Here is a 27954-nt window from a genome sequence, read left to right as displayed (position 1 = left end):
TCAATTCTGGTAAAGGGCACACATACCTCAGTTGCAGGCTCTATCCCCTGCCCCAGTCTGGGCGCGTGCGTGAGGCAACCAATCAATGTGTCTCTCTCACATCTATGTTTTTCTTTCTCTCTGTCACTCCCCCTCCCTTCTACCCTCTCTAAAAAATCAATGGAAAAATATGCTCAGGTGAGGATTAACAACAACAACAAAAAATTGTTTAGGGAATGCAAACATTAGTAGATATAGATTTAAGGGCAGGAATTACTCACTTCTAGAAGTTCCTCAGGGCAAGGTCTCCACTCCTGGCAAAGTATTGGCATATAGTAGGCACTCCATAGATGTTGACAAGGGTTGGAGTACTGTAGTAAGAAACACACTTGGAGGAGCTGATTTGGCAAATGCATGGCCCTAGCTGGATAACTTAGTTGGTTAGCATATCGTCCTGATACACCAAAGTTACAGGTTCAATCCTCGGTCAGGGTACATACAAGAAGCAGCCAATGAATGCATAAATAAGTGGAACAACTAATTGATGTATTTCTCTCTCTCTCTCTCTCTCTCTCTCTCTCTCTCTCTCTCTCTCGTCTCTTTCCCTGTTCCTCCCTCCAAAAATCAATCAATAAAATTTTTTTGTTTAATCACACATATTATATATTACAACTGCACCTTATGGTATAAGTAATTAACATAGGTTGTAGCTATATCATAATATATATCTCGGGTGGGACAAAAGTAGGTTTACAGTTGTTTATATGGAAAATAATACATTAATAAATAATAATACAGTCATAAACTCTGTTTTGTCTACTCACAACTATAAACCTACTTTTCCCCCACCCTATATATGTGTGGGTATACACACACACACACACACACACACACATGCACATACTACGCATGCACACACTACATAGAATACCTTTTTTTACTAATTCAGAGTCGTGCACTCTATGGGCCATATATCTCAACATTAAAGCAATTCTGTCCTTTCATTAGTTCTTGTTTTCTATTCCATTCACCTGTCAATACAACTATTAGTCTGAAGATCTTAAAAAATATCATTAAACCTGAGTCCCTGTGGTCTGCAGATGGCATGCCATTTGGAAATCTCTCATGAATTCAATCACTAAGATTATTTTGTTGTAAATTTGCTTTATTTAATTCATTAATTCCATAAATTGTTCTTGAGCATCTGTTGTGTGTGTGCCAGGCACCCATGAAAGCAGTGGGTTGGAAGACAAGGCATGGTCCATCCTCCCAGGGAGCTCACAGTGCCATGGAGGAGAGAAATGGCCCATCATTTCAGTGCAGTTGGGTAACCGTTGTACTGGAGATGGGCAGATGACCCCATGGGAACCCTCAGGTGGGCTCTCGTCTTCCAGGAGGAGGTGTCCTTCCATAAAGGACAAATGGGTTAGTTAGGGAAGAGACGGGGAGGGTTTTTCAAGCTGGAGTAGCATCATGTGCAAACATGAAGCTGAAGAGCAAGGAGAGGTTCAGTGTGCTGGGGAGGATGTTAGGAGACGAAGCGTGAGCCATGTTGTACAGGTCTGATGAGAGCCTGATCATCTAGGTCTCTAGCAACGGGGCCTTTATCCAGAGACTCAGACTCAGAGTGTGGTCTGATATAAACAAGCTTCAGTGCTACCTCTTGTTCGGCCTGGGTGCTAGAGTGGAGGAAGGGGAGGTCCGGCCATACGGGGAGCTGGGAGTTTCTCACCACACCAGGCATGGCGTTAGGGGCACCTCTGCAGAGACTGAGATTGGAGGAGGTTGTCCTGGGAGCCACAGGTCTTCCAACAGCTACATTCTTTGTGGCCAGGCTAGAGGAGGATTTCCACCAGGTCCCCAGCAAGTACACTAGCAGCACCCCAGGCCAGTGCCAAGCCCTTTTGCCTTGGACGGGGACTAGAGAGAGGCCATCACCACTCTTGCCTTTCTTCTAGCTGCAAACTCAAACTCTTACTAGAAAATCATATGTAGCCAGGAGATTCCCTAAGTGCAGTGGGGGTAGCCACAAAGGCAGAGGCTGGGACTCCACAAACAAAAATACCCTACAGGTCCTTTTAAAGAAATACAGTATGTTTCCAACTTTGTGTTGGAGCCTAAATTCAAATGGTAGTTTGACAGGTTTCACCAGCCGGCTTTATTTCTGAGGCTGAGTTTAGCAGTCAGTGTGCCAGGAATGGATTGCAGGTGTGCTGAGATATGGATTCCGTCAGCCCTGCAAGTGGCCAGGTGGGGCCTGGAGCAACTGACATCCCTGGGCTGGTCACCTGCAGCTGCCACCAATACATTTACCCTTGCATGCTGTATATGTGTTTGTTATGTGTGCTTCACTAAAAGGGGTTGGGAACCTTTAGACTCGGCTTCACATAACATACTCTAGGGGGCAGTTTGCTATCAAAAGAAAAGAAAGTCTTGTTACAAATTAGTTTTGACTTTTGGGGTAGGTGTTGGAGATGGGCCTAACAGGGGTGGTCCTAGAGAACCCTACTAAGACACATGCTAGGAGCTTAGACCATAATCTCAGCCTGCATTGGGAGCAACTGAGAGACTCGAAACCTAGGAGAGGGGGCATGATTATTTTTGCAATTCAGCAAGATCCTTTTGGCTGCAGGAGATAAGAAAATAAGAATGAGGGTGAGAGGGGCAGAACTAACTAGGCAATCCAGTTAAGAGGCTGTTTTTCTAGAGAATTGCCCAGAGAATCATGGGAAGCCTGAGCCAACGCTGTGGCAGAGAGCTGGAGAGAAAGGAACAGATTCGGGTGATAGTGTAGATGTCCCAGGACTTGGGTCCAAGTGGATATGGAAGCACTGAGGCTCTGATTTGGCTTAGGCAGTTGCAAGAATAGATGATGGCGTGTGTCACTGGAACAAAATCTCAAGGGAGGAGCAAATCTGTGGATACTGGTCAGTTCAGAAGGAAACATTAACTAGCAAAATGTGGGTGTCATTTAGGGCTTTCCATGCAGTCATATCTTTACTTCCTTCCCACTCACTGTCCATTCACTTGCCTATCGTTTTATTGCCATTTCTATCAACTTTTTCCCCCCACATTTCACCTGATGCTGTGAAATCCTTGTTTGTGTACTCATCCACATCTGCCAAAGCCCCTTTTCCCTTTCCCCTGGAGCCGTGTCTTCCCAATAAGCCCCCTTCATTCTTACTTGGCCACTTTGTCCTGTCACTCCCATGTGATGGAAGGCTTTTTCATTCAACCTCGTTAGAATCCCTGTGACACATGCTGGTGGGGTTTAATGAGAGGAAGAACCTTCAGAGAGGTGTTGGGACTCTCTGGAAGTGAAAAGGATGAGGGAAAGAGTGTGGAGTGGTAGAGGGAACTGAGAAATGTCACCTCCTGTGATTAGTTCAGCGACAAAGGCCAGCACCTGCAGCCTGGGCACAACAGCAGTCTGACCCAAATGTGATTATCCTGGAAGAAGAGCACTGTGCCTCCAGCTTATAGGTTGTTGTTTTTTTTGTTGTTGTTGTTTTTTCATTTCAGATGACTTTTTTATTATAAAAGCAGTAAATATTCACCATAGAAAAATTATTATCTATAGATATGCATGAAGAAAAAAATACCCATGATCCAGACACCTAGAGATAACCATAATTAAAACCCTGGCATGTGGAGGCGTGTGGGTGTGGTAGAACTGGTGTCTGTCTGCAGTTTCCTGGTGTGTCAAGAGCAGGATCATAATGTACATGCTATGTTGTAACCTTTTAAAAATGCACATATTTTGTCTCTTTAGGAGCTAGGATTTTTAGCTCTGCCACTAAGCCTGTGAAGCCTGTTGTTTATGGGCCTGTGATTGGTTATATTCCCTCGCTTGACTGTGGCTCTCTCTACAAGGAAAGAAAGCTTGTCCAGTATGCCGCCCCCTCTCATTGGCCCCTTTTCCTTTTCTCTACCTAGGAGCCCTTCAGTTCTACTTGTTAACTGTGGAGGAGATGAGTTTCTTTATTCCCTTGTCATGTTCTGCTGGCCTAAAAGTTGTCTGGTAATCGAGGGAAAGAAGGAACTGGCTGGAAGGGGTGAGGCCAGCAGGAAGTTGTCCTGGGCTTTGTCCCTTTAAGGGCCTGTGAGTGGCTTTTCCATTTCCCGCCTCCACCTTCATCCTGTCATCCTGTAGCTCTTCTTACCCCTCATCCTGCTTTTCCCAATCTTTTCCCTCGGTTCCCTGGTATTACATAATATTCCTGTTAGGATCAGTTCCTGTTTTGCTAGTGAGAGGAATTGTGACCCTTTCAGGGAAAAACCCTGTTCTAACATTAGTAGCAGCTGCTGGTGGCCAATCCATGATCTCATATGGGAAACACACCGCTTTGCTAGCTTCTCGGTTCCTGTCTGAGTCAGCGCACAGATGGGATTACCTTTCTGCCTCGGTCGGGTTCCCCTCCGCCTTGTTTCTTTTGTGGGAGTCCAAGATGATTTTTCTTATGATAATGGAACTGTCAGCCTCGGTTAGGCCAGTTCAGGATCACTTTCACTTATGTACAAATGCCTTGGGTTACTCAGTGCACTCCAGGAAAAATGGTATAGTAGCAGACATTCATTCACTTTGTATTAGAATAGCATTTTATTATGGAAAGCTTAAAATGTAATAAAAGTAGAGAGACTAATGCTAGTCCTTACCTACCCACTCCCAGCCTAACAAGGTCCAGTTCATGGTCAATTTTGTGTCAGCTGTATTCCACCCACGCTCTCCCCAATCATTCATGCAATTCCTAGATATCATGTTATTCTATCTTATCTTATTTATTAGCATTTCATTACACGTCTCTAAAAGATAAGGACTCTTAGACTATCGCAGTATCATTGTCACACCTGAAAAATTAACCACAGTTTCTTAATATCATAAAATCTAGTCTATCACGGGCTCCTAAGGGCTCAGTGTTGAAGTTTCCCCAGTTGTCTCATAAATTTTTAGTTTGTGTGTGTGTTTGAATCAGGATCCAACAAGATCTGTATGTTGCAGTTAATGTGTTTAAACTCTTAACCTAACAGTTCCAATTCCTTCTCTCTTTTTCCCTTGCATTAGTTAGTTATTGTTAAAGAAACCTTGAATTTTTCAGATTCTGAACTTTGTTGATTTCATCTTTATAGTGTCTTTTAATGCATTCATTTTTTAAAGAAACCTTACACTGAATCTTTTTATAACATAAATTACCCCCTTGCATGGCTCTTTATCACAAAAATAGTTCCTGCCTTTATGTAACTCACAACATAATCTGAAAGACAATAGTTAATGTACGATATTCTGAAGTACTAATGTCAAATATAAAATGTAAACATAATGTCAAATGTAGGCATTTTTGCCATAACACAATATATGTGTTCATTAAAAATGTTACATTTTGCAGAAATCCTGTTAAAATTAATAGAGCTTATGGGGAAAATTGAGTAAGAGGTATGTTGCTAAAACCTGTGCATTTTTGTTACCAAGGCCTCCTCACCACCCCTTTTACACACACACACACACACACACACATATTCTTGCCTCAAGAGAAAATTCACTCAACACACACACACACACACACACACACACACATTCTTGCCTCAAGAGAAAATTCACTCGGACCAGGGAGACAACTTAGGGGATATTAAAAATGTTCATACACAATAGAATGAACACATTGGCTTGTAGGTGCTGAGTTACTAAGGGCCAGAGTGAGCCTAAGGTTGATGCAGTCTGCTGCCAGCTGAGAGCTCTGGGGAGGGAGCCCCATGCAAGTGCTGTTGCTGGTAGGTTCCTTGGGAAACAGACTGTAAAAGGGACATTGAGTAGCATGTAGGGCAGTGATGGCGAACCTATGACATGCGTGTCAGAGGTGACACGCGAACTCATTTTTTTGGTTGGTTTTTCTTTGTTAAATGGCATTTAAATATATAAAATAAATATCAAAAATATAAGTGTTTGTTTTACTATGGTTGCAAATATCAAAAAATTTCTATATGTGACACGGCACCAGAGTTAAGTTAGGGTTTTTCAAAATGCTGACACGCCGAGCTCAAAAGGTTCACCATCACTGATGTAGGGAGTGCATTGGGAGTTGCTCTCAGGGTTACTGGCTGGGAGGGGGGAAATAGTGGGAGGAAGCAGGATGGGGCAGAAGATGTAGTACATTCCTCAGCTGAATAGCAGGGACCTCTTCAAAACTGCCCCAGGCCTCTGGAGGAGGCTGGGCCTTTGTGGACCTGCATTTCAGTCACTGGTCCAGCCCCCTGACCCCCAGGAATAGAACTGTGACCCTAGGCCTGGTGGTTGTTCCCAGAGAGGAACTGAGAGCCGAGAGTTGCCAGCCCCTGGGGGAGCAAACCCTTTAGTTCTTTCTGAAGGGCAGGTGGCCCAGCATAGCATTCACTGTGGCACCAGGCTAAGCGAAAGGGCTTTGGAGACATGGATGGGTCCATGAAAAAGGTTAAATAAGCATCGGGTGAAATATTTAGGAAAATAGTTAACAGTAATAGCAGTGAAGTGCTAGGTAAGTGAATATACATTGAGTGGAAAGGAAGTCTTACCAGTGCTCATCTTAATTTTCTGAGAATAGAGCTAAAGGTTCCTGCCTGAGCTGTAGCCAAGCTGAGGTTTTGGCGGTGTATTCTTTCTTCTGGTGGTGTGATTATACTTACACCATCCTGGCTCCCTTGGCCTCAGAAAAGTCACACAACTTCCACATCTTACTGTCACTGTTCCCTGTTTACCAGTGACAGAGGAGCTGCTTGGTGTTACAGAAGAGATGATGTCACAGAACAAACTATGTAAGTGAGGAGAGAGGAGTAACATCAGGGCCTGTTCACTTTTTTGTTGACTTCAGGAAGTGTTGAAGCCATTCACAGACTTGGCCTGGGCAGTTAATTATCAGGTTTAATTACCCCCAAGAAATTCACCTAAAATTTTAGGCTCTTTATATGGTGGTACCTGATAAATTGTACCTAACTTATTTATCCTCTCTCATCAGATGATCACAGATTTACACAGTTATTTACTAGAAAACAGCAGAAACTGAGAAAATAATAGATTTTTCTGGCCATCAGAAAACTTTTAATGACTCTAACTATATTGACAAGGAAACAAACAAATGATGAAGGGTAATTTACAAGGCATTTTTGATTAATGAAAATGTGAAGAAAAAAAGTGACTACAATCATGAACTCCAAATAGCTTTTTAACAAGTACTTAAACTTTATTGTCTCTTGACTTCAGTAACCTAGATTTGGTGGGGTTTCTGTTTTTACAAACAGTAAAGCTGACCTGGGGAAGCTACTTTACCTAAGTTAACATTCCAACATTTCATGTCACGTAGAACCTGGGCACCTTCAGTGTTAAAATGGATAACCTCATCTTGCTGTTCACCGTGTCCTAGTTCTGCCATGATAGTCATTCAAAATCCCTAATCTTCTAGTGATCTACCTTGCCCAGAATCTTCAGGTTACTAATCCTACCATCTTTAATTTGGTTTGCCTGGCAACAAGTGCAAACATTTATCTAGCTAAGGAGGAAAGCTATTCACAGGACATTGTGTTCCTTTATAGTATACATTACTTCATCCTTACATGGGGAGTGTACCCATAGATAGATAGCTACAGGGGTGGGCAAAAGTAGGCTTACAGTTGTTTATATGGAAAATAGTACAATAATTAATAAACAGTAATACAAGAATAAATTCTGTTTCCCATACTCACAACTGTAAACCTACTTTTGCCAACTCCTGTTGGTGTAGCTATACATAAACAAGCAGCCATACATTCATAAAATTGGGTCCTTAAAAATGGATCTTTTAACACTTGTTTGTTCAGAGCTGTGAACGTATTCAAAATTTTCTTTCATTTCTTATTTAAGATTGGGGTTTAGGAACCTTTATTCCACAGGAAGAAAACAGGCTCAGGCCTACCTTATTCTTTAAGCTATCACAACAGGATTGCTTTGATAAAAACTAATTGTCATTAGCACAGCAAATGTTTGTATATAAATGAGCATTACTAAATTGCTTGAAGCTACCTGAAAGCATTTCTTTTAAGTAATTTAAATAAGTACTTCCCTTAGCCTTAGCAGTTCTTTGTAATTCAAACTATTTTGTAATTAAATCATTTGGATAATTTATCATCAAAACACTATTGGATGGAGTTTAAGAATCTTGTCTTTTGTAGACTTTGGTTCTAAAGTAAAATATTGAGGACTCTGATTTGTTCATTTGCTAGGCTAATCCTTTTATAAAATAATATATGTAGTTGAAACCTAGCCCTAAATTAGTATGATTTCACTAATAGCTCTGTTTAGTTTAATGTATTTTTATGCTTATCAATCATTAAATTGTAATTTTATGTAATTCCATTGAACCAACTTAAAAAAAATCGTGCACCTATGGGTGAGGACAGTGGGTGGGGAGTGAGGGCAGAGGGTGGGGCGGGAACTGGGAGGAGAGGAGTTATGGGGGGTGGCGGGAAAGAGGAACAAATGTAATCTGAACAATAAAGATTTAATAAATAAATAAAAAAATAAAGTAAAATATTGAGGACTCTGATTTGTTCATTTGCTAGGCTAATCCTTTTATAAAATAATATATGTAGTTGAAACCTAGCCCTCAATTAGTATGATTTCACTAATAGCTCTGTTTAGTTTAATGTATTTTTATGCTTATCAATCATTAAATTGTAATTTTATGTAATTCCATTGAACCAACTTAAATAATCAAAAAATTTTTAAACCTCAATCTTTAAAATAAAACTTTACAGGAATTTCCCAAATATTTTTTTCTTTCGTAAGATTTAAAATATAAGTTCTCTGTTTATTAGGTATCAGAGTGCTGGTAAGTCTCTACTTTTCAAGGTTCTGTTAGTCCTTGTCTAAACCTAGCTGAGCCTCTAGGAAGTTCACTCTGAGCTTTATTTCTTAGAACAGCCCCAGTGTCTGCAAATAGCACAAGGCTAAAATGGTTGGGTTTTAATTTGTCATCTGTTTTGTTGATGAGTTTATCTTTTCTGCATCAGAAAAAGTTGTTTGAAGCAAAGTAGTAGCAATTACGACAAACAACCTTCAATCCCTTTTGTCTCTTGACATCGGTCCAGGACTCCTTTTGTAATTCCCATTATGACTCTTAAAGTCATATGAAGGTTTTAAGTTTTATTTGACTGGCTTTGAAGCATTTTGTGAGCCTGAACTCCAAATAGCTTTCTAGTTAGAGCTTAAATTTATTTTATGTCTTGATTTCAGTAACCTAGATTTGGTGGGATTTCTATTTCTTCCAACATTCGATCCTAAGAAATCTTTTAAAAAAACATTTATGGTATACTTTATAAAGTTAAACAATGACGTTATTCATTCAGTTAAATCGATCATTTAATTTTAGATTATCATGCTCACACTCATTCCATCCCTCCCTGTTAAGATGGTAATTACATTATTAGGGAAACAAAAGCATGGAATTTATATTACTTTGGTTTTGAATGGACCCCAGTTACTCAGGATTGGATTAATCATGATGCATATGACATTATCATTATTGGTTACAGTTTATTTTAGACTCCTTTGTCCTTATAAGGATCTAGATCTATAGGCTGATACCATGAGGCCACTTCCTTAAAATTAATGGATAAAATCAGTCCTCTATGAACTGAATTTATAAATGAGCCAAGACAGAGCTGGCTTTCTAGTCAGCTATAAGATGACTTAAAACTGTAAGATCAGGCTCAGCTGACTTAGTGTCTTTACAAGGCTTGTCTTGAACATGTCTCGTTTCAGTGTAATCTCTTATTATTTCATCATTATTCTTCTAACTAATATAATTTTAATCATTTTCTTCCTATCTAGTCCCCCTGTTCTAGACCCTTCCAATTCCTTTTTCTACTCAGCTCAGATGTTTGTCCAATGGCATTGTTGCATGACAGATGATTAAATGAGACACAATCTCTACTCATAGTCTAGTTGGGAAGTCAGAGGTGCACACAATCAGCTGGTTCAAAGGCCTCAAGTCCCAGAGGTCTGGGACATGACAGATATTATGTGGTGATGAATTCAGCTTGCAGAGATTAAAGAAGGTGGCACGCGTGCGGTACCTTAAAGGAGCAGCAGGTCAGCCAAGTTGAGAGGCCTTATGAGGAGAAAAGAAAACCGTATCCACAAAGACACAAATCCTTGAAGAAACCAAGGGCCTGTGGGGGAACAAGTAGAGGATGTGACTAGACTGTAAAGGTGGATAGAGAGGGGCAATTACCCTGCACACTTCTCCCCTCTGTGTTACTATTTCATCCATAAATATTTCAACACCTTAGTATAATATCTTGTAAAGTTAAAAGATTATTTTTAAATGTATAACTCCAAGACCATTATTATATAAAAATTGATAATTATTGCATACTATCATCAGTAAGTGTTCAGAGTTTCAATTTTTATAAATGTCCTAAATTTTGGTTTTCTTTACAGTTTCTTTGTTTGAATGAGATCCAAATAAGGGTCATAGATAACAATTGGTTGATATATCTTTTTAAGTTTTTTCAATCTATGAATTTCCTCTCTATATCTCTTTCCTTTTCTCTTCATTTTTAGAATAAAATTTAGAAGAGACATTTTTGCATATCTACTATTTTATTACCCTGAGGTAATAAATAAGTAATAAATATTTTACTTGTTTCCTTTATTTACCAATGAGTTTTCCTTTTTTTTTGTCACTCATGGATTGAAATATACTTGCTTTGTCTCAATTTGTTGCATTTATTGTCTTCATTGAGGATCAAATTTTCCATCTTTGCCCATAGAAGCCTCTTGATGTTAGTTCCTGAATTCTTCTGATATGACCCTAAATGGTATTTGATCACTCCTTCCTACCTGGCATAAGATTTTCCAGGCCCACCTTTTACATTTGCTGTCCCAGATTCAGAGTCCATTTCTCCCTGGTTTATTTGGTGGTAAATGATGTTCAGAGACCACAATCTGAGCAAGTAGGGTTACTTATTATCACCAGTTTGCTTTTTGTTCCTAGACCTTATTCCATGGATAGAACTATAATTTTTTAATGTTAAAATATAATATGAGTTTATATGCATATTGCCAATTAAAATTCAGGACTACAAAGACTTAACCTCATTAATATTTTTCGTTACTCACAGTAAAAGCATTAAAATATTACATTACTCATCTGTTTATTTCCCAGTATATACACAATAGTCACAGAATAACACCAATAACTTGATTATTTTTTTAAAAAAAGAGAAAGAGAGTGTTTGGGGGGGGGGGGGACAGGGTCGGCCATTTTGTTTTGTCCTCAAGATATATCACATTAGGTTATGTACAGTCAAATTATGGTGTTTTAAACTCATTTGGAATTTCTGTGTAGGTATTCAACCAGCTGGTCACACAGTCGGGTTCATTTGTTTCATTTTATTTTTATAAATTGCTTTCTTAAATTTTAATTTTGTTATATGTCCATTGGTTCCTGATTATGTTCTCCATTTTTTTAAAAAAATACATTTTTATTGATTTCAGAGAGGAAGGGAGAAGGAGAGAGAAAGAGAAGCATCAATGATGAGAGAGAATCATGGATCAGCTGCTTCATGCACACCCCACTACTTGGGATTGAGCCTGAAACCTGGGCATGTGCCCTGACCAGGACTCGAACCGTGACCTCCTGGTTCATTGGTCGACACTCAACCACTGAGCCACGCCAGCCGGGCCCATTTTTATCCTCTTGATCATATTATAGATTATTCACTATCCTGTTGTTTGAAATTTTCACAGACTTTTAAGGAAAATTCAATATCAAGATCTTTCTTCTTCATCTTGGTTATTTGATTGGACAGACTGTGCAGCTCTTCCTGCTTTTGCATATACTAAAAAGGAAATATGGTTAGATAGGAAGTCTTAAAACTTGATCCATACATACTTGACATGGTTTAGGACATGTCATTTCTCTGCCACCTTCCATTCCAAGATGGAAGAGTGATTTTTCTGAATAAGCCTGAGAAGAGATTTTTCCATTTCAATAATGGCATCTCTAGGGAGGAGCTAGCCTCTTCTCCCAGAGTCATCTAGCAAGCTGGTTGTTCATAGCAGAATGCTTGGCTGGTCCTCTTTTCACTTCCTTCCCAGGTATCTGCCATTTTTGCATAAACTGTGTGGCCCGTGGTAAAAACCCACCCCCTTAGAAAGACCAAGGTCAATCAAAGATTTACTATAAGATTTAATTTTTTAAAAAAAGTTGCACATTTTATCCAGGTCATGGCAACATCTGTGTGAGCAAATCTCAAAGTAGGCTCAGCAGAATGTGAATTCCACAGGATGTCAATGGTTGTTATACCAAAAATGTTTTCAAAGTGAAATAAGTTTGGGAAATTCTGAAGTTTAACAACTAGGATGATAATGTGCATTTTAAATCAAAGGGAGGAATAGCACAGATTTATTTCTCCAGCTTACTTAACCATGAATCCATCCCAATTTTTCTTAAGGCGACATGCTACATTAGAAAATAAGGCTGCCTCTAGCTGAAACTTCACAGTACATATACGAGGAACATTTTAACCCATATTATAAGTCCATCCAATCAGGAAAATTCAGATCCTGAGAGAACTCTGTAGGACAAATGACTTGGTTTCATCAACAGGAAATTGAAATGAGAGGATGGAAACTTGTCGCCAAAAGAAATGAGACATATCACTCAATCACAGTATTTAGACCTGCTTCAAATAACTTGTAATAAGAAATAACTTAGCTCTAGCCGGTTTGGCTCAGTGGATAGAGCGTCAGCCTGTGGACTGAAGAGTTCCAGGTTCAATTCTGGTCAATGGCACATGCCCGGGTTGTGGGCTCGATCCCCAGTAGGGGGCGTGCAGGAGGCAGCTGATCCATGATTCTCTCTCATCATTGATGTTTCCATCTCCCTCTCCCTTCCTCTCTGAAATCTTTTATGTTAATCTTTTCATGTGATAATGTTATTATAGTTATGGATTTTTCTTAGAAATCTTACTTTGTAGAGATACATACTGAAATATTTATAATGAAAGTATATGGTATCTTTGATTTGCTGTGAATGAATGAGAGTAGAGTTGGTAATGGTTATCTGTTGATCATTGTTGAAGCTGGGTAATGGGTACATCGGGTTCACTATACTATTTTCTCTGCTTTTTTATATGTTTGAAAGGTTTCATGATAAAAAAAGTTTTTAAGAGAAGACTGCCAAATTTTCATGACTAGAAATAACTGAGGCCATAACTAATTTTAAATTTACCTACTTAGTCTAGATTCTTCAGCAGCTTTGTTTCCCACCTCCCAAAAGACCAGGATTTCCACAGTGTATAATTCTTGGATTCACAGGTGTGATTTGTTGCAGAATGAAGAGGTCCTCAGTGAATTTGGAGGGGTGACTCATAGCTGTGCTCATTTCTTTGCAATATGGAAATGGAATTGTGAGTGCCCTGGCCCCAGCAAACACTGGTTGTCTACATGGAGGCACATGTGCCCAGAAGAAGCATTCCCTCCACAGCCTTTGGTTTATGGGACTCCCCTTGGAGTGCCCACAGCGGATTGGCGCCCACAGCAGATCGGTCTTGTGCTACGTGCGCAGGAGCCAGTAGCACAAGGCAGTTATGGGCAGGGCTCAAAGCAAGGAAAGTGTTGGTGCATTCCAACCAGAAAGGAAGTTCTTATAAAAACTTCTATTCCTGTTGCTGAAGTTGTAACAAAAGGAGATAGAAAACGTGTTTTCTTTTTAAAGGCAATTTTATTTGGGCCAGACCATTTTAAGATATATTAAAAGCCTCATCTCTTTTCCTCATCCTACACCCCTTCCTACATCACTCCCTCCAATCCCCAAGCTGCTCACACACCCGGCCCCCCTTCAGCTAGTTTAGTTTATTGCCAGTCATAGTGCTGTCTGCTCTGGAAAGTAGCAGGAAAAGCTGATAAGGTACTGAGGACAGAAATCTCTGGTCTTATCTCTCCCTAGCACACGGTGCCGAGAGTGCATCCTTTTCCTGTCCTAGGACAAGAGACATAAACCGACCATCTCCTGGCAGCAAGGACTTCAAACAGGGTTCGGGGGCCTGCCTCTACTTTCTATAAGAACCAAAAAGGAGAAAGTGGGTCACTGCATTTTGTTTTAGTACCAGTAAAAAAAATGCTGTCTTCTAGATCAACAAGCATGACTTCATAATAAGACACTCATTTAAAAAGAAGAATAAAAAGAAGGGGATGGGGGGGACTATCAAAACAACCCAAGAGTTCTAAGTCACTGGGCTGTTCTGTTTGGTTAGACTTTTGCCAGGACATAGGTTTGGCCTGAAAGGATTAGATTTGGCTTTTTGTTTGTTGACAGATCAGGCAAATGGTTTTAAGAGCTTCTATGATAAGAAGAAATTGATACACAGATGGCACAGTGTTGGAGGAGAAGAGTAAAATATTGGCTCATTTTTCCTTCCAACCTCTGTCCTGCCAGAAAAGCAAAAACAACATTCTCCCAGATTTCCATCCCGTGATGTAATGAAAATATGATGAAGAGTTACCTTCCTTTAGGTTAGAGCGTGGCCGGTGGTTGGTGAGAAAGCAGTGCTTTTTTTTCTCATGCTGTCGTCTGCAGTGACTGTAGTGGGAACTCTGATGACATGGGTTTGGGTGCTACCATCTCCCATCTTGGTCCTCTTCAGAGCCTCACCAGGTGAAGCCAGAAGAGTCAGCAAATCTTGATATCATCCTGTTATCTGGATCAGAGAGCACCCAGTTTGCAACCTGTGACTTCATAGTATTGAGAAGGTGACACTTAATATTTTGCTACCATTTTCAGGAGAAATTGGTCACTGGACAGTTCTGACAGACAGCCAATGGTTGGAATTCCAACAGTTAATGACAACTTTCAGAATTGTGTGTATTATATAATAGCAAAGGTTCAATTTTATTGTTGAAAGCTTCTTAGTCTCCTGTTGATGAGTGCTATGAAATTATCTGGGCTATGGTGAATGTTAGAATTGCAATGAACCTTTAAAACATGGCTGTTTTTTAAACTGTATTCCACACAGCCCTAGGAATTTCTCACAGATGCCTTGAAGGTCTTACAAAGGGCGAGGAGGTTAGGACATGAGCTTTGGGTTCCCCCAGTCTCACATCAACAACAGGTCTTCTGATGGGTTACATATTGGCCTTCTGTTTCAGATTTCCTTTGAAGGAAGGTGTGCTAAAACTAGTATGGTTGAAAAAAATCACTGTGTAGTCCTACTTCCTTGTTTTGCAAATTATTCACTTTAAGACCCAGAAAGGCCAATAACTTGTTCAAGATCAACACAGTCTGTCAGATGTGAGTTGGATTTTTTTGATGCCCAGGTCACTGTCACTTCTACTACACTGAATTTAGCACTTTTCTTACTTCCTTCAGTAGCTAATATTTTATACCAGTACCACTCAAGATATGGTCCACACACCAGGACACAAATTGATAGTAAGCATTTAGAAACTTTTATACATTGGAACTTGTGTTTTATGTCTTAAAATTTTTATTTTCCTAGTAATTAAAAAAAGTTTGTATTTTATAAAAATCTTGTCCCCAATAGATTGTAGATTTTCAAAAGAAAAAAAACAATGGCACTTCTTCCCTGGTAGTTTAAGAAGCACTGTGACATAGGGCAAAATTTCCACAGAGGATGAGCCTGTTCTTCCCTGGTAGTTTAAGAAGCACTGTGACATAGGGCATCAAATTTCCACAGAGGATGAGCCTGTTAGACAGACAAGAGGCAGGTCTTGCTTTAAGGAATCTTTTTGTATTCTGGGCAGGTAGAGAGGCAGTATTACTTGTTCTTTTTTGCTTAAACTTTTAATATCTTTCTTGCTTATAAAGTAAAATATTATAGCTGTGTAAAACTACGATTATATATTTAATAGCAGTAATAATGTTTTTTATGAGCTCTTTGGAATTGTAATCTCAATTTAATTGGTTAGGGGTTTTGTTGAATGGAGTTGTTTTATAGTTGGTTATCTAGTTTAGTTTCTGTCTATTCAAAAAGTAAATTCTGCCCGGCTGCTGTGGCTCAGCAGTTGAGTATCGACCCAAGAACCAAGAGATCACCGGTTCGATTCCTGGTCAGGGCACATGCCTGGATTAGAGGCTCAATCCCCAGTGAGGGGGGTGTGCAGGAGGCAACTGATCGATGATGTTGCTTTCTCATTGATGTTTCTATCTCTCTATCCCTTTCCCTTCTCTCTCTAAAAATCAATAAAAACATATTTTTAACAAAAACAAAAACACCACCTAAATTCTCCCAATGTGTTATTATTTTTTTTATTTTTTATAGTCTGTCTCTAGGCCCCTGCCCCAGTCTGGTAAACAGTAGCTGCTCAATGGATGTTAATGAAGGACTGGTTGGCCAAATCTTTTTTGACCTCAGCCATCTCAATATCTTATTATTGTATAACTTACTTTTATTACATGACTCAATGAGTTCAGAATTTAACTTACTCTTATTAACTTAAATATCTTCTAAACATAGAAATATTTTGCCCTATCAAATTTACTCCTTCAAATGGTTTTATTTCCTGCCTTGATTTCTACTCAATTAAAAAGAGTCTATGTGAAGATTAATCTTATATAGTATACAAAAACTGAGCGAGGGGACTTTTCTGTTTGTAACTTTACTTGCCTAAATTAATATACCTTTCTTTTAAAAACAATCCTGACCATTCCAGATTTATACTCCATTCCTATTTTCAAAATATGAGGTTCTCTAACGTCTTCCAAAAATGCCATGTTTTCTTTAATAAGGAACCTAAATTTGAGTTGTCATGATTCTGAAGGAATTTTCAAGGCTTCCTGTGAAGTAAAGATGGAAGAGACAGACCCTCTGTTAGCCCCTGTTTCTATTTTTTTGAGATGTGGGTACTAGCCTTTAACTACTTATAAAAGTCATGTATCCTGCCTCCAGAGAGCAGGGAAGGGAACCAGTTGACCTAGAATTATAAAATGTAGTCAATTTGGATTATTTTTAGATTCATCCTCAAAAGTCGGTGCCCATGACACATTGATCATTCCAGGCTTCGGAGGAGCCTCGTTTATCTCGGAATGGCCAGTGTGTTGTGAAATGTTGTCACATGAGTCACTGCAACTTTCCAAGTGGTAGGACCTTTCAGGGAGGCAGGAAACCTGCTCTCTTTTCTTTCCCCTCTTTCCCCCAGAGGCTGTATGACTCTTGTCAGTAGTTCTGATGTCAATTACTTGAGAAGTTGTTGCCATAGAGAACCATCCTCTTAAAACATGTTTATGTTGGCTTTTCTTAATGAGTAGTAATGTGAGCAGCTGACTAGGCAAGTGGAAAAAAAATGAACAGCTTTGTTAGCATTGGCCTTCATATGAGGAATTTGGCATTGCTTGTATTTCTCTACTAGTGTCCAGTGAAAAGCAAGATATTCTTTCCTTCCCCGTTGTCATCCCTGAGATGCCAAGTTCATTTGTCCGAGTTTGTAAATTCCAGCCAAGGTCTAATGCCAAGTTGTTAGAAAGGTATCTCTGCGTGCTTATGGGGTGCTGAGAGTTCTCTTTGTGCTTGTCTGTCATCCTTTGCTGCTTGAAATCAGACAGCAGTTAGCAGCCTCTCCACCATTTACTAGCATAGCTCATTAAGGCCTCGGGACACTTCATCAAAACCCGAAGTCCTCCAATTCTGTGTGCGTGCGTGTGTGTGTGTGTGTGTGTGTGTGTGTGTATCGAACATTTCCAAAAAAGAGATCATATTTCATAATAAATGTATTCATTTACTCATCCAACAAATATTCACTTAACACTTTTTGTGTTTACTTATATACTAGAGAAAAAACACAAATTTCCACATATTTTTACTGATGAAATTCTAAACTTTACTTATGGACACTGATATTTGAAATTCACATAATTTTCACATGTAATATTCTTTCAAATTTTTTTTTTACCCCAACCATTTAAAAATATAAAAACAATACTTAGCTTGCAAGGGGTACAAAGATAGCCAGCAGGCTGAACTTGGCCTTTGGGCCCTAGCTTACCAACCCTGTTCTAGAGAGAACCTCCGGGAACTCCTGCTGAGTGGGTTTCTGTACATGCCATGGGTTCCCAGACCTGTTCCCACAAGCACACACACATCCACATGTCATTTCTGAAGGCGTTTTCCTATTGAGTTGCTGCATAAGTCTAGTTCTGTTACTATATTTTGGTTTTAGCTCCCACTTCAATCAGTGGAGTTTTGTATTTGTTTTTAACTCTTGTGAAGCTTGCTAGCACTAACAGTGATTGCGTTTCCCAGGCAGATTCTCTTAAGGCTGGTTATTATTGAGACTGTGTATTTAATCTAACTCCAGAGGTGAGTGATAGATACCTTGAAAAAAAACCCACAAGATTTTACATTTGCATAAACTTTTTGTGAGTGCAAAAGTAGCTTCTTGTGCCGAATGTTTTCAATCATAGGGAAACCAAAAAGGTGCCATAGAAAGCAAGAGAAGAAATGCCCCCATAGTAGCATAATCCCTGTTTTCTAACGAACAGTGTTGGTGACTGGTTTAGCTCAACCTGTGAAGGCAAACCCATCTAGTGACTCCCTCGAATCAAAAGCTTTCCCAGGTCATATTTTCAGCTCAAAACATAAAGTATGCTGCACCTTAACAACTGGCTACTGGGACTTCTGGTGGAACTCTTATCCACCTGTTTGCCTTCTCAGAATAAGCTCCCACCTTTGCCTCTGATATGCCCTGGAACTCCCTGGCTCTCCAGCCTTTCCTTTTCATGGCAAGAATAGTCCAGCCCACAGGCTGTTCTGCTGTATTCAGCCAGTCGCACAGAATGAACATGGTGGTTCCCGTACATCACAGCACCTCACTTGTTTCCAATTTGCTCATCTCTAGGGAGGTGACTATGCCAACCTGGAATAACAGACCAGAGGAGAAATGTATGGATTGTCTGGCTGGGTTCCTCTATGTCACTAAGCCCACAGGGAGTAATGGGATGGTCACACCAGAAGGCACTCAGATGTACTTGCTGCAGTGAGAGAAGCAGTTTGCACCAGGAGGCAAAGTGGCATCTGATGAGAAGGGAATGGTTTTATCTGGATGGGAAGAGTATCCACTGCAGAACACTGACTCTCTCTTTCCTTCCTGCCCTTCCAAACCCCTTCTAGTCATTCGCTGGCATGCCGACACATTTGTGCCAACAAATACAAGGCTTATGGTTCAGTGGGAGTGCTTCCCAGCCTTGATCTGCTTGGGCTTGGTGTTTCTTGTGCTTTCCTTGAGCACTCATACGTTTGTTGCTCATTAGAGAGGATGTGCCCAATATAAATGAAATAGAAATTGTCTCTGTCTCAAGGAACTTAAAATTGCCTTGGGAAGATGCTTACAAAGCAAATTATACAAAACCAGAAAATAGAAGTAACTAATTACTAGTCACTGGAAGTGAACATGAGGATATTCCACAGGGAGGGATTCGGACTTGTTGAAGGAGACAGTTTTGTACTTGATCTTCAAGGAGATGATGCACTTGACTACATACACAGGACCTGCAGGAACACTGTAGTCCCGCATAACTAGTGACTCCATCAGCTCATTCTGCCCCCTGTATCAGCAAAGGCTTGGTGCCCACACATTCCAGCACTCGCCCCAGCTTGATGAGTCATGAAATCACTTTTACCTGAATTAATCTGTCCAAAGTGAATAGGTGTAATGTCTAAACCCCAGGAGTATGTCAAGACATAATTCATGTTTGTCAGAACTATCCTGCTATAAAGTTTGAAACACACACAAGATGTTCTTTCAGACTACTCACTTGCCAAGTTTTCTTAATTTTTCACAGACTAATCCAGTCCGAGCTGACAGCAGACAGGCTGGAGTGGAGGTGTGCATTTGTTCATCAGAAGTAAGAGCTCTCAGAGCTAAGAACCCCAATTGCTAAATCCATTACCCCTGAGCTCTCGGTGCCTACTTTTTCTTTCAATGAGAAAAGTTCTTTGAAGGATTACTGTTGCAACATGATCTCTGTATCTTAATATGGAAATCAAAAGGCTTCAATCTCCTTGTCACTTAAGATCAGCACTGACATATGATAAAGGCTGTGAGATGAAAGGTTTTGCCTTTGAAACCCTATCCCTGGACTGGTATGCTTATCATAAGTAGTAAGATTTTATATTTGTGGTGCATATGCCCCAAATGCCCCACTGAATTCTCTGTCCAAAAGATACTAACAACATTCTAATGAGAATCATAAAACCGTCTACTTTATTTGGGCATTTTACTGTTAATCCATCTCAGTACATGTGTTTGAATGACACAGAGGAACCCAGAAGAGCTTGAGCAGATGCTCATTGAGCTGCAAAGCCTCTGGAAAGAATACCTAAACAAAACAAAGAACAGACTGATAATTGTGTAGACATTTGAGAAAAGTTGGCATGTGTAGTTGGGGCATCTTTCAGACACCTGAGATGATTGTGATACATCATAATTGATGTCTTAAGGAGTTCTCTCGGCAAGGTCTTGTGTTCTTTGCATCCCCTCTCCCCCCACCAACCTTAACCCACCCCCAATTCCAGTGGTAATTCAGAGTTGCCAGAAATAGGTTTAGGCTTTAGGATTCCCTAGCTCTAGACATTACACTCATACAGTATATAGCCATAAACCACTTGAATATGCCTATTACTGAGGAGAAAACTGAGACAAAGCAAGTCATGGTGGAGTGGACCACCTACCACACCAACTAATCACAGTCGGTATTGGAAGTGCCCAGGTGGAAGTTGTCCGACATCTGTCCAGCAGAGAGTCCTGCCTTAGGTGGAAGGGTGGACTTCGGTTTTACTTCCTGCTTTAAAGCACTCACACTTTGCCAGGTACATCCACATGCTAATTTGACAAAGTACAAACTCTTACACCTGGCTTTAAGCTATATTTTATTTATATGGATTACAAACTAGCTAATAGCGGTTTTCTGTTTAGAAAGTAGTGTCTGTTTCTGGGGACATTCTTTTTACATGAAGCTTTTGCATCAGTTAACTTGTGCCCTTATAGAGTTGAGTGTGGGCCTTGGTCCCTTGATTATATGACCAGTTATATAGGGAAACAGGGACAAGAGTCTGTGTGATGCAGGCTGGAAGTTAGTGTGCGGTAATGGAAGGAGAAAGGGCAAGTCTGTTTCTACCTCTGAGAAATGGAGAGGGTGCCTCTCAGATCGCTGCTATGAGCGTCGCATAAGATGACATATGATGATAAGTGACTGGCATGTTAAAGGCGTCTAAGAGATGACAGCTGCTTTCTCAGCACACCGAGGTGTGGCCACAGAGGGTAGTTTCTTATGTGATGAGTGGAGCGATCTTGCAGGGCTCCTGTGACTTTAAACCTGAGAGTCCTGATATGGGAACAGGTCCTCCTAAGCTCTAACCCACAGAATATTTACTGATTGGGGAAAATTAAGGCCCTCACTGTAATTGGGGAAATCCATGGTCAGTATTTTTTAACACATAATTGTTATACTCACCAGCTCTGAAAGAAATGAGAACACTGTGACATTTGCTGAAAACAGACAAGATTAATCTGTGAAACCATTTTTTAGAATAACACAGAAACTGGTTCTATTTGTATTTCACAAAGAGTCGCTTCTATAATATGTGGAAAATACTTCAGGGGTCTAACTGTGCGTTTGGGTCTTTTTTAATAATTAATGATAAGGGACATAGAATAGTGGATATTACAAATCTAGGGGGATATTTAAAAAACTGTTTTGCTCATTTCCTCACCGGTTCCCCTCCTCCACTAGGCTCTTTGAAAAGCTTCTTCATCTCAGGTATACTGCTTGGTCCTGGACATGCATGTTACATGTGACATGTTCCTGCCCAGCTGAGGGGCAGGACACCCAGGCCAGCAAAAGGACTGGTGGCTTCCACAGGCAGAGCCCTTGCTCCTGTTCGTGCAGACTCGCCCACCTTTATCCTTCATTGTACCCAAGTCACAGCCTGCCTGTGCCATACTAGACAGCAAGGGAAACTGTTGGCATTGGAGCAGGACTTGAAGAAGCTCAGACTGTGGAAGCATAAAAGGCAGGGGAGACATTGCCAGGTTATGCATTCCCTTAGCCCACCACATTTCCTATTCCAGCCAGAGAGCACCATTAGCATGTTCCCCACATGCTGCCTTTTGAGAGCACAAGTTTAGGGGCTGTGAAGGCTCAGTGGAGATTTTTAAGCCAAGGTATATAAAAAGAGAATCTTCAAATCAGAAGTACAAAGTGGGGATTGATTATCATTTTTTAAAAGTTTCAGCTTTTTACCACCTGTCTTAGAAGTGTTGGGATGATTTCCGGGACTTAAGTTTAAAATAAATTTGTATTCCAGTTAATAATCACTCCAGTTTTTTTTTTTATTTCCTAATGAAAAGTGTGATTAATACCAGCAATTGGTTCCCATTTTATTGATTTTAGCATCTGTATAAACAAATTCTTAAAACTGACTCAGTAATCCAGCTCTCTAAGTGGTATTACTGGATCTGCTCTTGGCTGTATGCTTTCGTTCAGGTGATGGAAAATATCCTTTCCATGTGGCTAGACTCTAGTTCATTGCTATCACTTCTGCATCCTGACTGGACAGTTGGGGTAATAGGTGTCTATGAACCAAACTCATCCCTGCTGCCTGCTTATCTTGCCTCACTGTCCCTTCTCTCTCTCCTGATCATAGAGCAATGGCCAACCCAAATGTCTTTTCACAGAGGAGTACGTTGTAGGCCTTCAAGAGATCTTGGGAGTTACCTAACTTAACCTACTGATTTGACTGGATTAGATAACTGTAAGATGATTAATGCATTAACTACACGTCTCTTGATAGTATTTTGTATGGAACTGAAAGTTTTCAAGGTATTTGTAAATTTATTTTACTTGTTTTTAGAATACTGTTAGCAAATTGGAACATTCTCACAGTTTACAAAGCAGTGAAAGTCATATTGGTATTACAGATTTTTTTGAGGTTGTGTTATGTGTTGAATGGAAACTGGGAAGATGCAAGTTGACTCTGTTTCAAAATGCTAAGTAACTGGTGATTTTCTCAGTGCCTGTTCACTTTGAAGTTGAGAGTAGATATGAAAAGTATTCCTTTTCTTGGAAAGGTGTACATTTTTCATATTCATGGCCAAGAATATAGACACAGGGATTATAATCTCAGTAGTAAAACTGTTTATGATTTATAAAATCATAAATTATGAGCTTGTAAAATATGAGTCCTGGGCATCGCTCCTACTGGAATCAGATTTACTAGTACATCCTATTCCTCCTTTGTTTCTATGGTTTTTAAAACATACATTGCAGCAGTGTGGGAGGGCGGCTGCCCCTGGCATTAAAGGGCTCTCCCCAGCAAGTCATTGTTCTGCCTACACTTTCCTCGGGATAAATAGGATTTGGGTGCTGGCACCTCTCTTGCTTGTCTCCATGCCCTGCTAAGCCTGGTGTGCAGTGGCGCATGGTTGTTACAGTCCTTGCCACTGGAGGAGTTATTATGAGCATGGTTATTTCCTGGGATTAGATAGTCCGTCTGAATTCAACAGGTGACTCAAAAATTGTTTTATATTTCCTAATAATGAAAAGTGTGATTAATACCAGCAATTGGTTCCCATGATTTAACTGAAAAGCAGGACTAATAGGTGAGCAAGGTAGGGAGCCATAGACTATCACTTGAATTTGAGTTCCTGAGACACAGATACACTCCAGAAGAGTTGACAAACTCCTTTTAATGCCATGAAACTAGATGAGACCTATTTTACATAAACAGGCCACCTTCACAGACTGTGTGTGGCTGTGTGCCCTTACAGGGAAGGCAAGACCTTTCTTGTCCATCAAACTGGGATTGCCTCGCACCAAGAGAGCCCTGAGATTTTCCATTCTGACGCGCAGCATTTCAGCTCTCTTTCCACATTTGAAGAACAGAAAGACTAAGTGACCTTGTTTTCGTCTCCTGGGACAGCTATTTTTAAATTTTTCTCAAAATTACTTGGTGGGATTCCAGCCAAAATTAAATGCAGATAGGTAACATTTAAACTTCTTTCCAAAGCCCAGTTGGTTATTCCACACGTTCTGCATTTTACATTTTGAAATTTTAAACTTTGACCACAGACTTTGTTTTTTTTAGGCCTGGGTAAAATAAGGTTTGTGTTGATTAGATGAGGTGTGATGTTGTTGGTAAGGTACCTTTGGTGAGAGATCTCTAGGGCATTGGCCACTCAAAATCCAGTTGTCCATTTATATGATATTGATTCTGCCAGAATTTCAAATGTGATGCTACTTTGATTCCACTGAGCCCACATTTAAGTTCTGCTCTATCAAGAAAATGCATGGTCCATTTATACATGCTGGTTTGTAATAAAGTTGGAGTTTCTTCCCGCCAAGTTCGGACTAACTTATACAGTCCTAATTTGGAAACAGTCATTCAGAAAACTCTTTTCCCACCCTCTCAACATGAGAGGGTCGATTAACCAGTCTCCTCCTATGTGAATAAGTGAATATGAAGGAAGAAGCCGGGTAATTATGAAAACTTAAATTTAGCATTATTGTTAAATGGCTTGATTATTTTAAAAGTCTCTGTGGGCAAAGTTATTCTAAAAATTGACTTTCCTTAAAGCATAGTCCTGCCCTGGCCGGTGTGGGTCAGTTGGTTGAGTGTCATCTCTTTCTGATTGGATTCCTGGTTAGGGCACATGCCCATATTGCAGGCTTGATCCCCGGTGCGGGGCATGTTGGAGTCAGCCAGTTGATGTTCTGCTCTTACATCTTTACATCAATGTTCCTCTCCCTTGCTCTCTCTCTCTAAAAATCAGTAAAAATATTTTAAAAGGCATAGTCCTTATATTCTTCATCATAAAGGGACTCCCTTTCCACACCTATGTTTTCATCACATTACTGCCAACCAGGTGCAACCCATATAGTGACACCAGCATTTCCTTTTTTTTATCCCAACCTACTAAGGCATGAATTTTCTCTCTCTTCTCCAGCCTTACAGTGGAACGTATTTATTTGAAGTTAAAATGTAAACCTTACATAATCTCAACTGTTGTGAGTACTTACTCATATTTAGAAACAAGACTAACACAGACCTGAGTATCTGGTTCATGTCAGAGTAGTGATGGAGGCATCTTCCTTCTCCTCATCCTCAGCCGAGGGGAGAAGGGCTGCCATGCTAACCTGTTCTCTCTGGGAGGAAGGTGAACGCATGCATTTCCAGCCCTGGTGCCTGTTCTCCTGGAACAGGTGCCAGGGGCCCACACTTTGTCTTTGGAGGAGAAAGAAGGTGTTCCCAGCACGCCAGGTTCCAGGTTGGCACTTGGCTCCTGTGATAGGAAGGGTTAACATATGAATGTGGCATCTAAGTTTCCACATCAGTGCAAAGACCTGAGTAATCCATAACAGACCTGGAATCTGACAAGCTCACAAAGCTCGAGGACTTCGGTGTCCCTCTTTTTCATGGCAGACTGGGGTCGCCATGTATAACATTGTTGCTAAGGTGCTGTTTATTCCGAATTTCATTTAGGTGACTTTCCAGCTAACTTTCTGAAGGTATCTTCAATCTATTCAACCTGTCACCCCCTATAGTATTCAACCAAAGTGTCTGCCACTTTGTTCTATGCTTTGCAGTTCATCTCTATCCGGGTGGGATACAAGGGGGATCGAGGAATACCTGGTACTTGGCCTGGTCTCTAACTGCTGAGGGCTAATGGCTCCAGCTGGAGTCCTCCTGGATGCCCTGACAAGTACACAGCTGGTGTTTAACCAGTTTTAATCTTTTCCCACACCTTAGGATGATTCCAGTCCCGCCACTCCAGATGGGAATGAAAACTCTACTACGACAACCAGCACCTTCACCATCCAGGAGTACTTTGCCAAGCGGATGGCAGAGCTAAAGAACAAGCCACAGGTTGTTGCTGCAGGGCCTGACCTTCCAGAGACCCAAATGGAAAGGAAAAAGGGAAAGAAAAGAAAGAAAGAGGCAAAAAATAAAAATGTGGAGAATTACACCCAACCCAAGACCAAGAAAAAGAGAGACCAAGCTGAGCAGCAGCTCGGAGACCCTCAGGGGGACGAGAATTCTGATGCTTCTGCTGAGGATGGAGAAGACTGTATGTGGCCATTTGATGACCAGGACTTACCACCAAAGCCCAAAAAAAAGAGAGAAAAGAAAAAGCTACAAAAGCAGGTTGAGGCAGAAATGGATGCTACTGTAGATGAAACACCAGTGAAAAAGAAGAAGAAAAAGAAGAAAGATTCCAAGTAAATTCTTTTGAGCCAGGGCCTTCTAACCACTCAGGTGTCAGGGCACTGCCAGGCTGCCTTGGCCTGGAGTCAGAGCAGAGTTCACCCAAGAGAGTGTGTGCACATCTTTTAACATGCCCGCGGATTGCTGGGTCTCGCCCTCTCACCACATTTTCCCCAAACCATTTTCCAAGGACTTTTTAATGTTTCAAATCATGACTCTCATGAACAAATAAATTTCTTTGTAGACTCTGAGCCCTTCACTGTGAGTGTTCATTCATATTCGTATGAACACGTCAAGTTGTGTATGTGCACACATGTGTGTAGGTATGTCAGTCTATATTTGCTCTTGATTTCCTTCAGTAACAATGAATTGTGCTTCCTTCTGAAGGACTTAGTCTAATTAAAGGATTAAGAGGCAATAGTTTAGATTCAGATCATTCTTTTTGTTCTATAGCCAACCATACATTTTTGCCAAGTAGGTATTATATTATTACTCTTCCAAATCAGACTTGTTTTTGTTTGGTTTGATTTGATGTAGTTTTGATGGGGAAACTGTTTTAATGCCCTGTCTTCACTAAGCAGTGGCAGCCTGGTGTTCTGAGGTCTCCTTCCCAAGACTGCAGTCTAAGTGAGCTGACTAGGAACCGTGGAACCTTCCCTGAGACAGAGTAGGCAGGCCGTGTGGTGATGCTCGGGGACAAATCCCCTATTGTGGGCTCCACCTTATTTATAACGATCAGGAGCTCCTCAGAAGCTTAAAAGATTGGGAGTCTAAGATCAGGAAATTAATTTTATCTGTAAACCACTCTATAGATTGAAACTACCTTGTGAATGTTCTTAAAAGTATTAATAGCACATAAATGTAAAAGATACTTCTCAGTTCAGTCCTGCTCAGACCCAGTGGTGTCGCCGAGTTGTGTTTATACTGCCTTCTGCCACACCCTGGCGTCTCCCTGTGTGTGTTTACCCAGATAACTTCACGCCCTCCTTGGGACACAGAATTAGGAAGAAAATGCACGCTTATAAATTAGAGGTCCAGCCCTATTGTTTTCTCTGCCTGTTTCTCCTCTCTTCCTTTCTTTGTTCTCTTTATCTCTTCCTTCTTTTCTTCTCCATCCTTTTATTCGTTGATTCCCTCATCCTCATTCCCCCTTTATTTTCAATTCCAGTTTTCTTCTAACCCCTTTCTAGTTGCCAGCTGCCCGTCCTGCTCTTGCAATCTTGGTGCCTGGCCTGCTTCTGACAGACCTGTCAGAGTGGCTGTGGGGGTGTGGCAGGGCGTGCAGGCTCAGTGCTCTTTTCCACTTGATTGATAGATTGCTACTGGATAATACATGCAAGCTGATGACCTTTTGCCCTGATTTTGACTCTGGAGGAGAGGGGGTGGGCCTTCATACATTAGATATGAAGCATGGCCCTGAGAGTCTTCAAATTGAGAAAGTACAGTAAGAATGTTCGGTTTTGGTCTCTTAAGAATTCTGAATTGTTTAAAAAAGCACACACACTACCCACAAAGAAAATTCAGAGCCTGAGGTCTAGTTTCTGAGTTTTATCATGGCCCCCCAGAGTTCAGAGTCCCAGGCTATGGTCCAATCTATTAAAGCACCAAAGATTTTTAAAGTCACTTTTCTTCACAGAGGGCACATGCCCAAATTATCTCTGCTTGTCCTATCTTGTAAATGAACTGAGTTCCAGAAGGGAGTGGGAATGTATGAAACCTAAAGGGAATACTCTTTACAAATATTTTTTT

The 27954-nt window shown here is 40.5% G+C and overlaps 1 protein-coding gene across 2 annotated transcripts in view; it reads left to right on the top strand.

The window, feature by feature from the left end:
• Positions 1 to 26456, top strand: part of PINX1 (PIN2/TERF1 interacting, telomerase inhibitor 1) — a 73057-nt gene extending 46601 nt beyond the window's left edge. For both annotated transcript variants that reach the window (XM_014534293.1, XM_014534294.1), the window contains exon 7: positions 25750 to 26456. In XM_014534293.1, coding sequence (XP_014389779.1) covers positions 25750 to 26223 — 474 coding nt within the window. In that variant the 3' untranslated portion in view covers positions 26224 to 26456. The remainder of the gene's footprint in view (positions 1 to 25749) is intronic.
• Positions 26457 to 27954: the final 1498 nt, after the last annotated feature.

This window comes from Myotis brandtii, unplaced genomic scaffold, assembly GCF_000412655.1.
Source record: "Myotis brandtii unplaced genomic scaffold, ASM41265v1 scaffold1282, whole genome shotgun sequence".
Classification (NCBI taxonomy): Eukaryota; Metazoa; Chordata; class Mammalia; order Chiroptera; family Vespertilionidae; genus Myotis; species Myotis brandtii.
The sequence above is the reverse complement of the archived record's forward strand: the minus strand, read 5'-3'. Positions and strand labels throughout refer to the sequence as shown.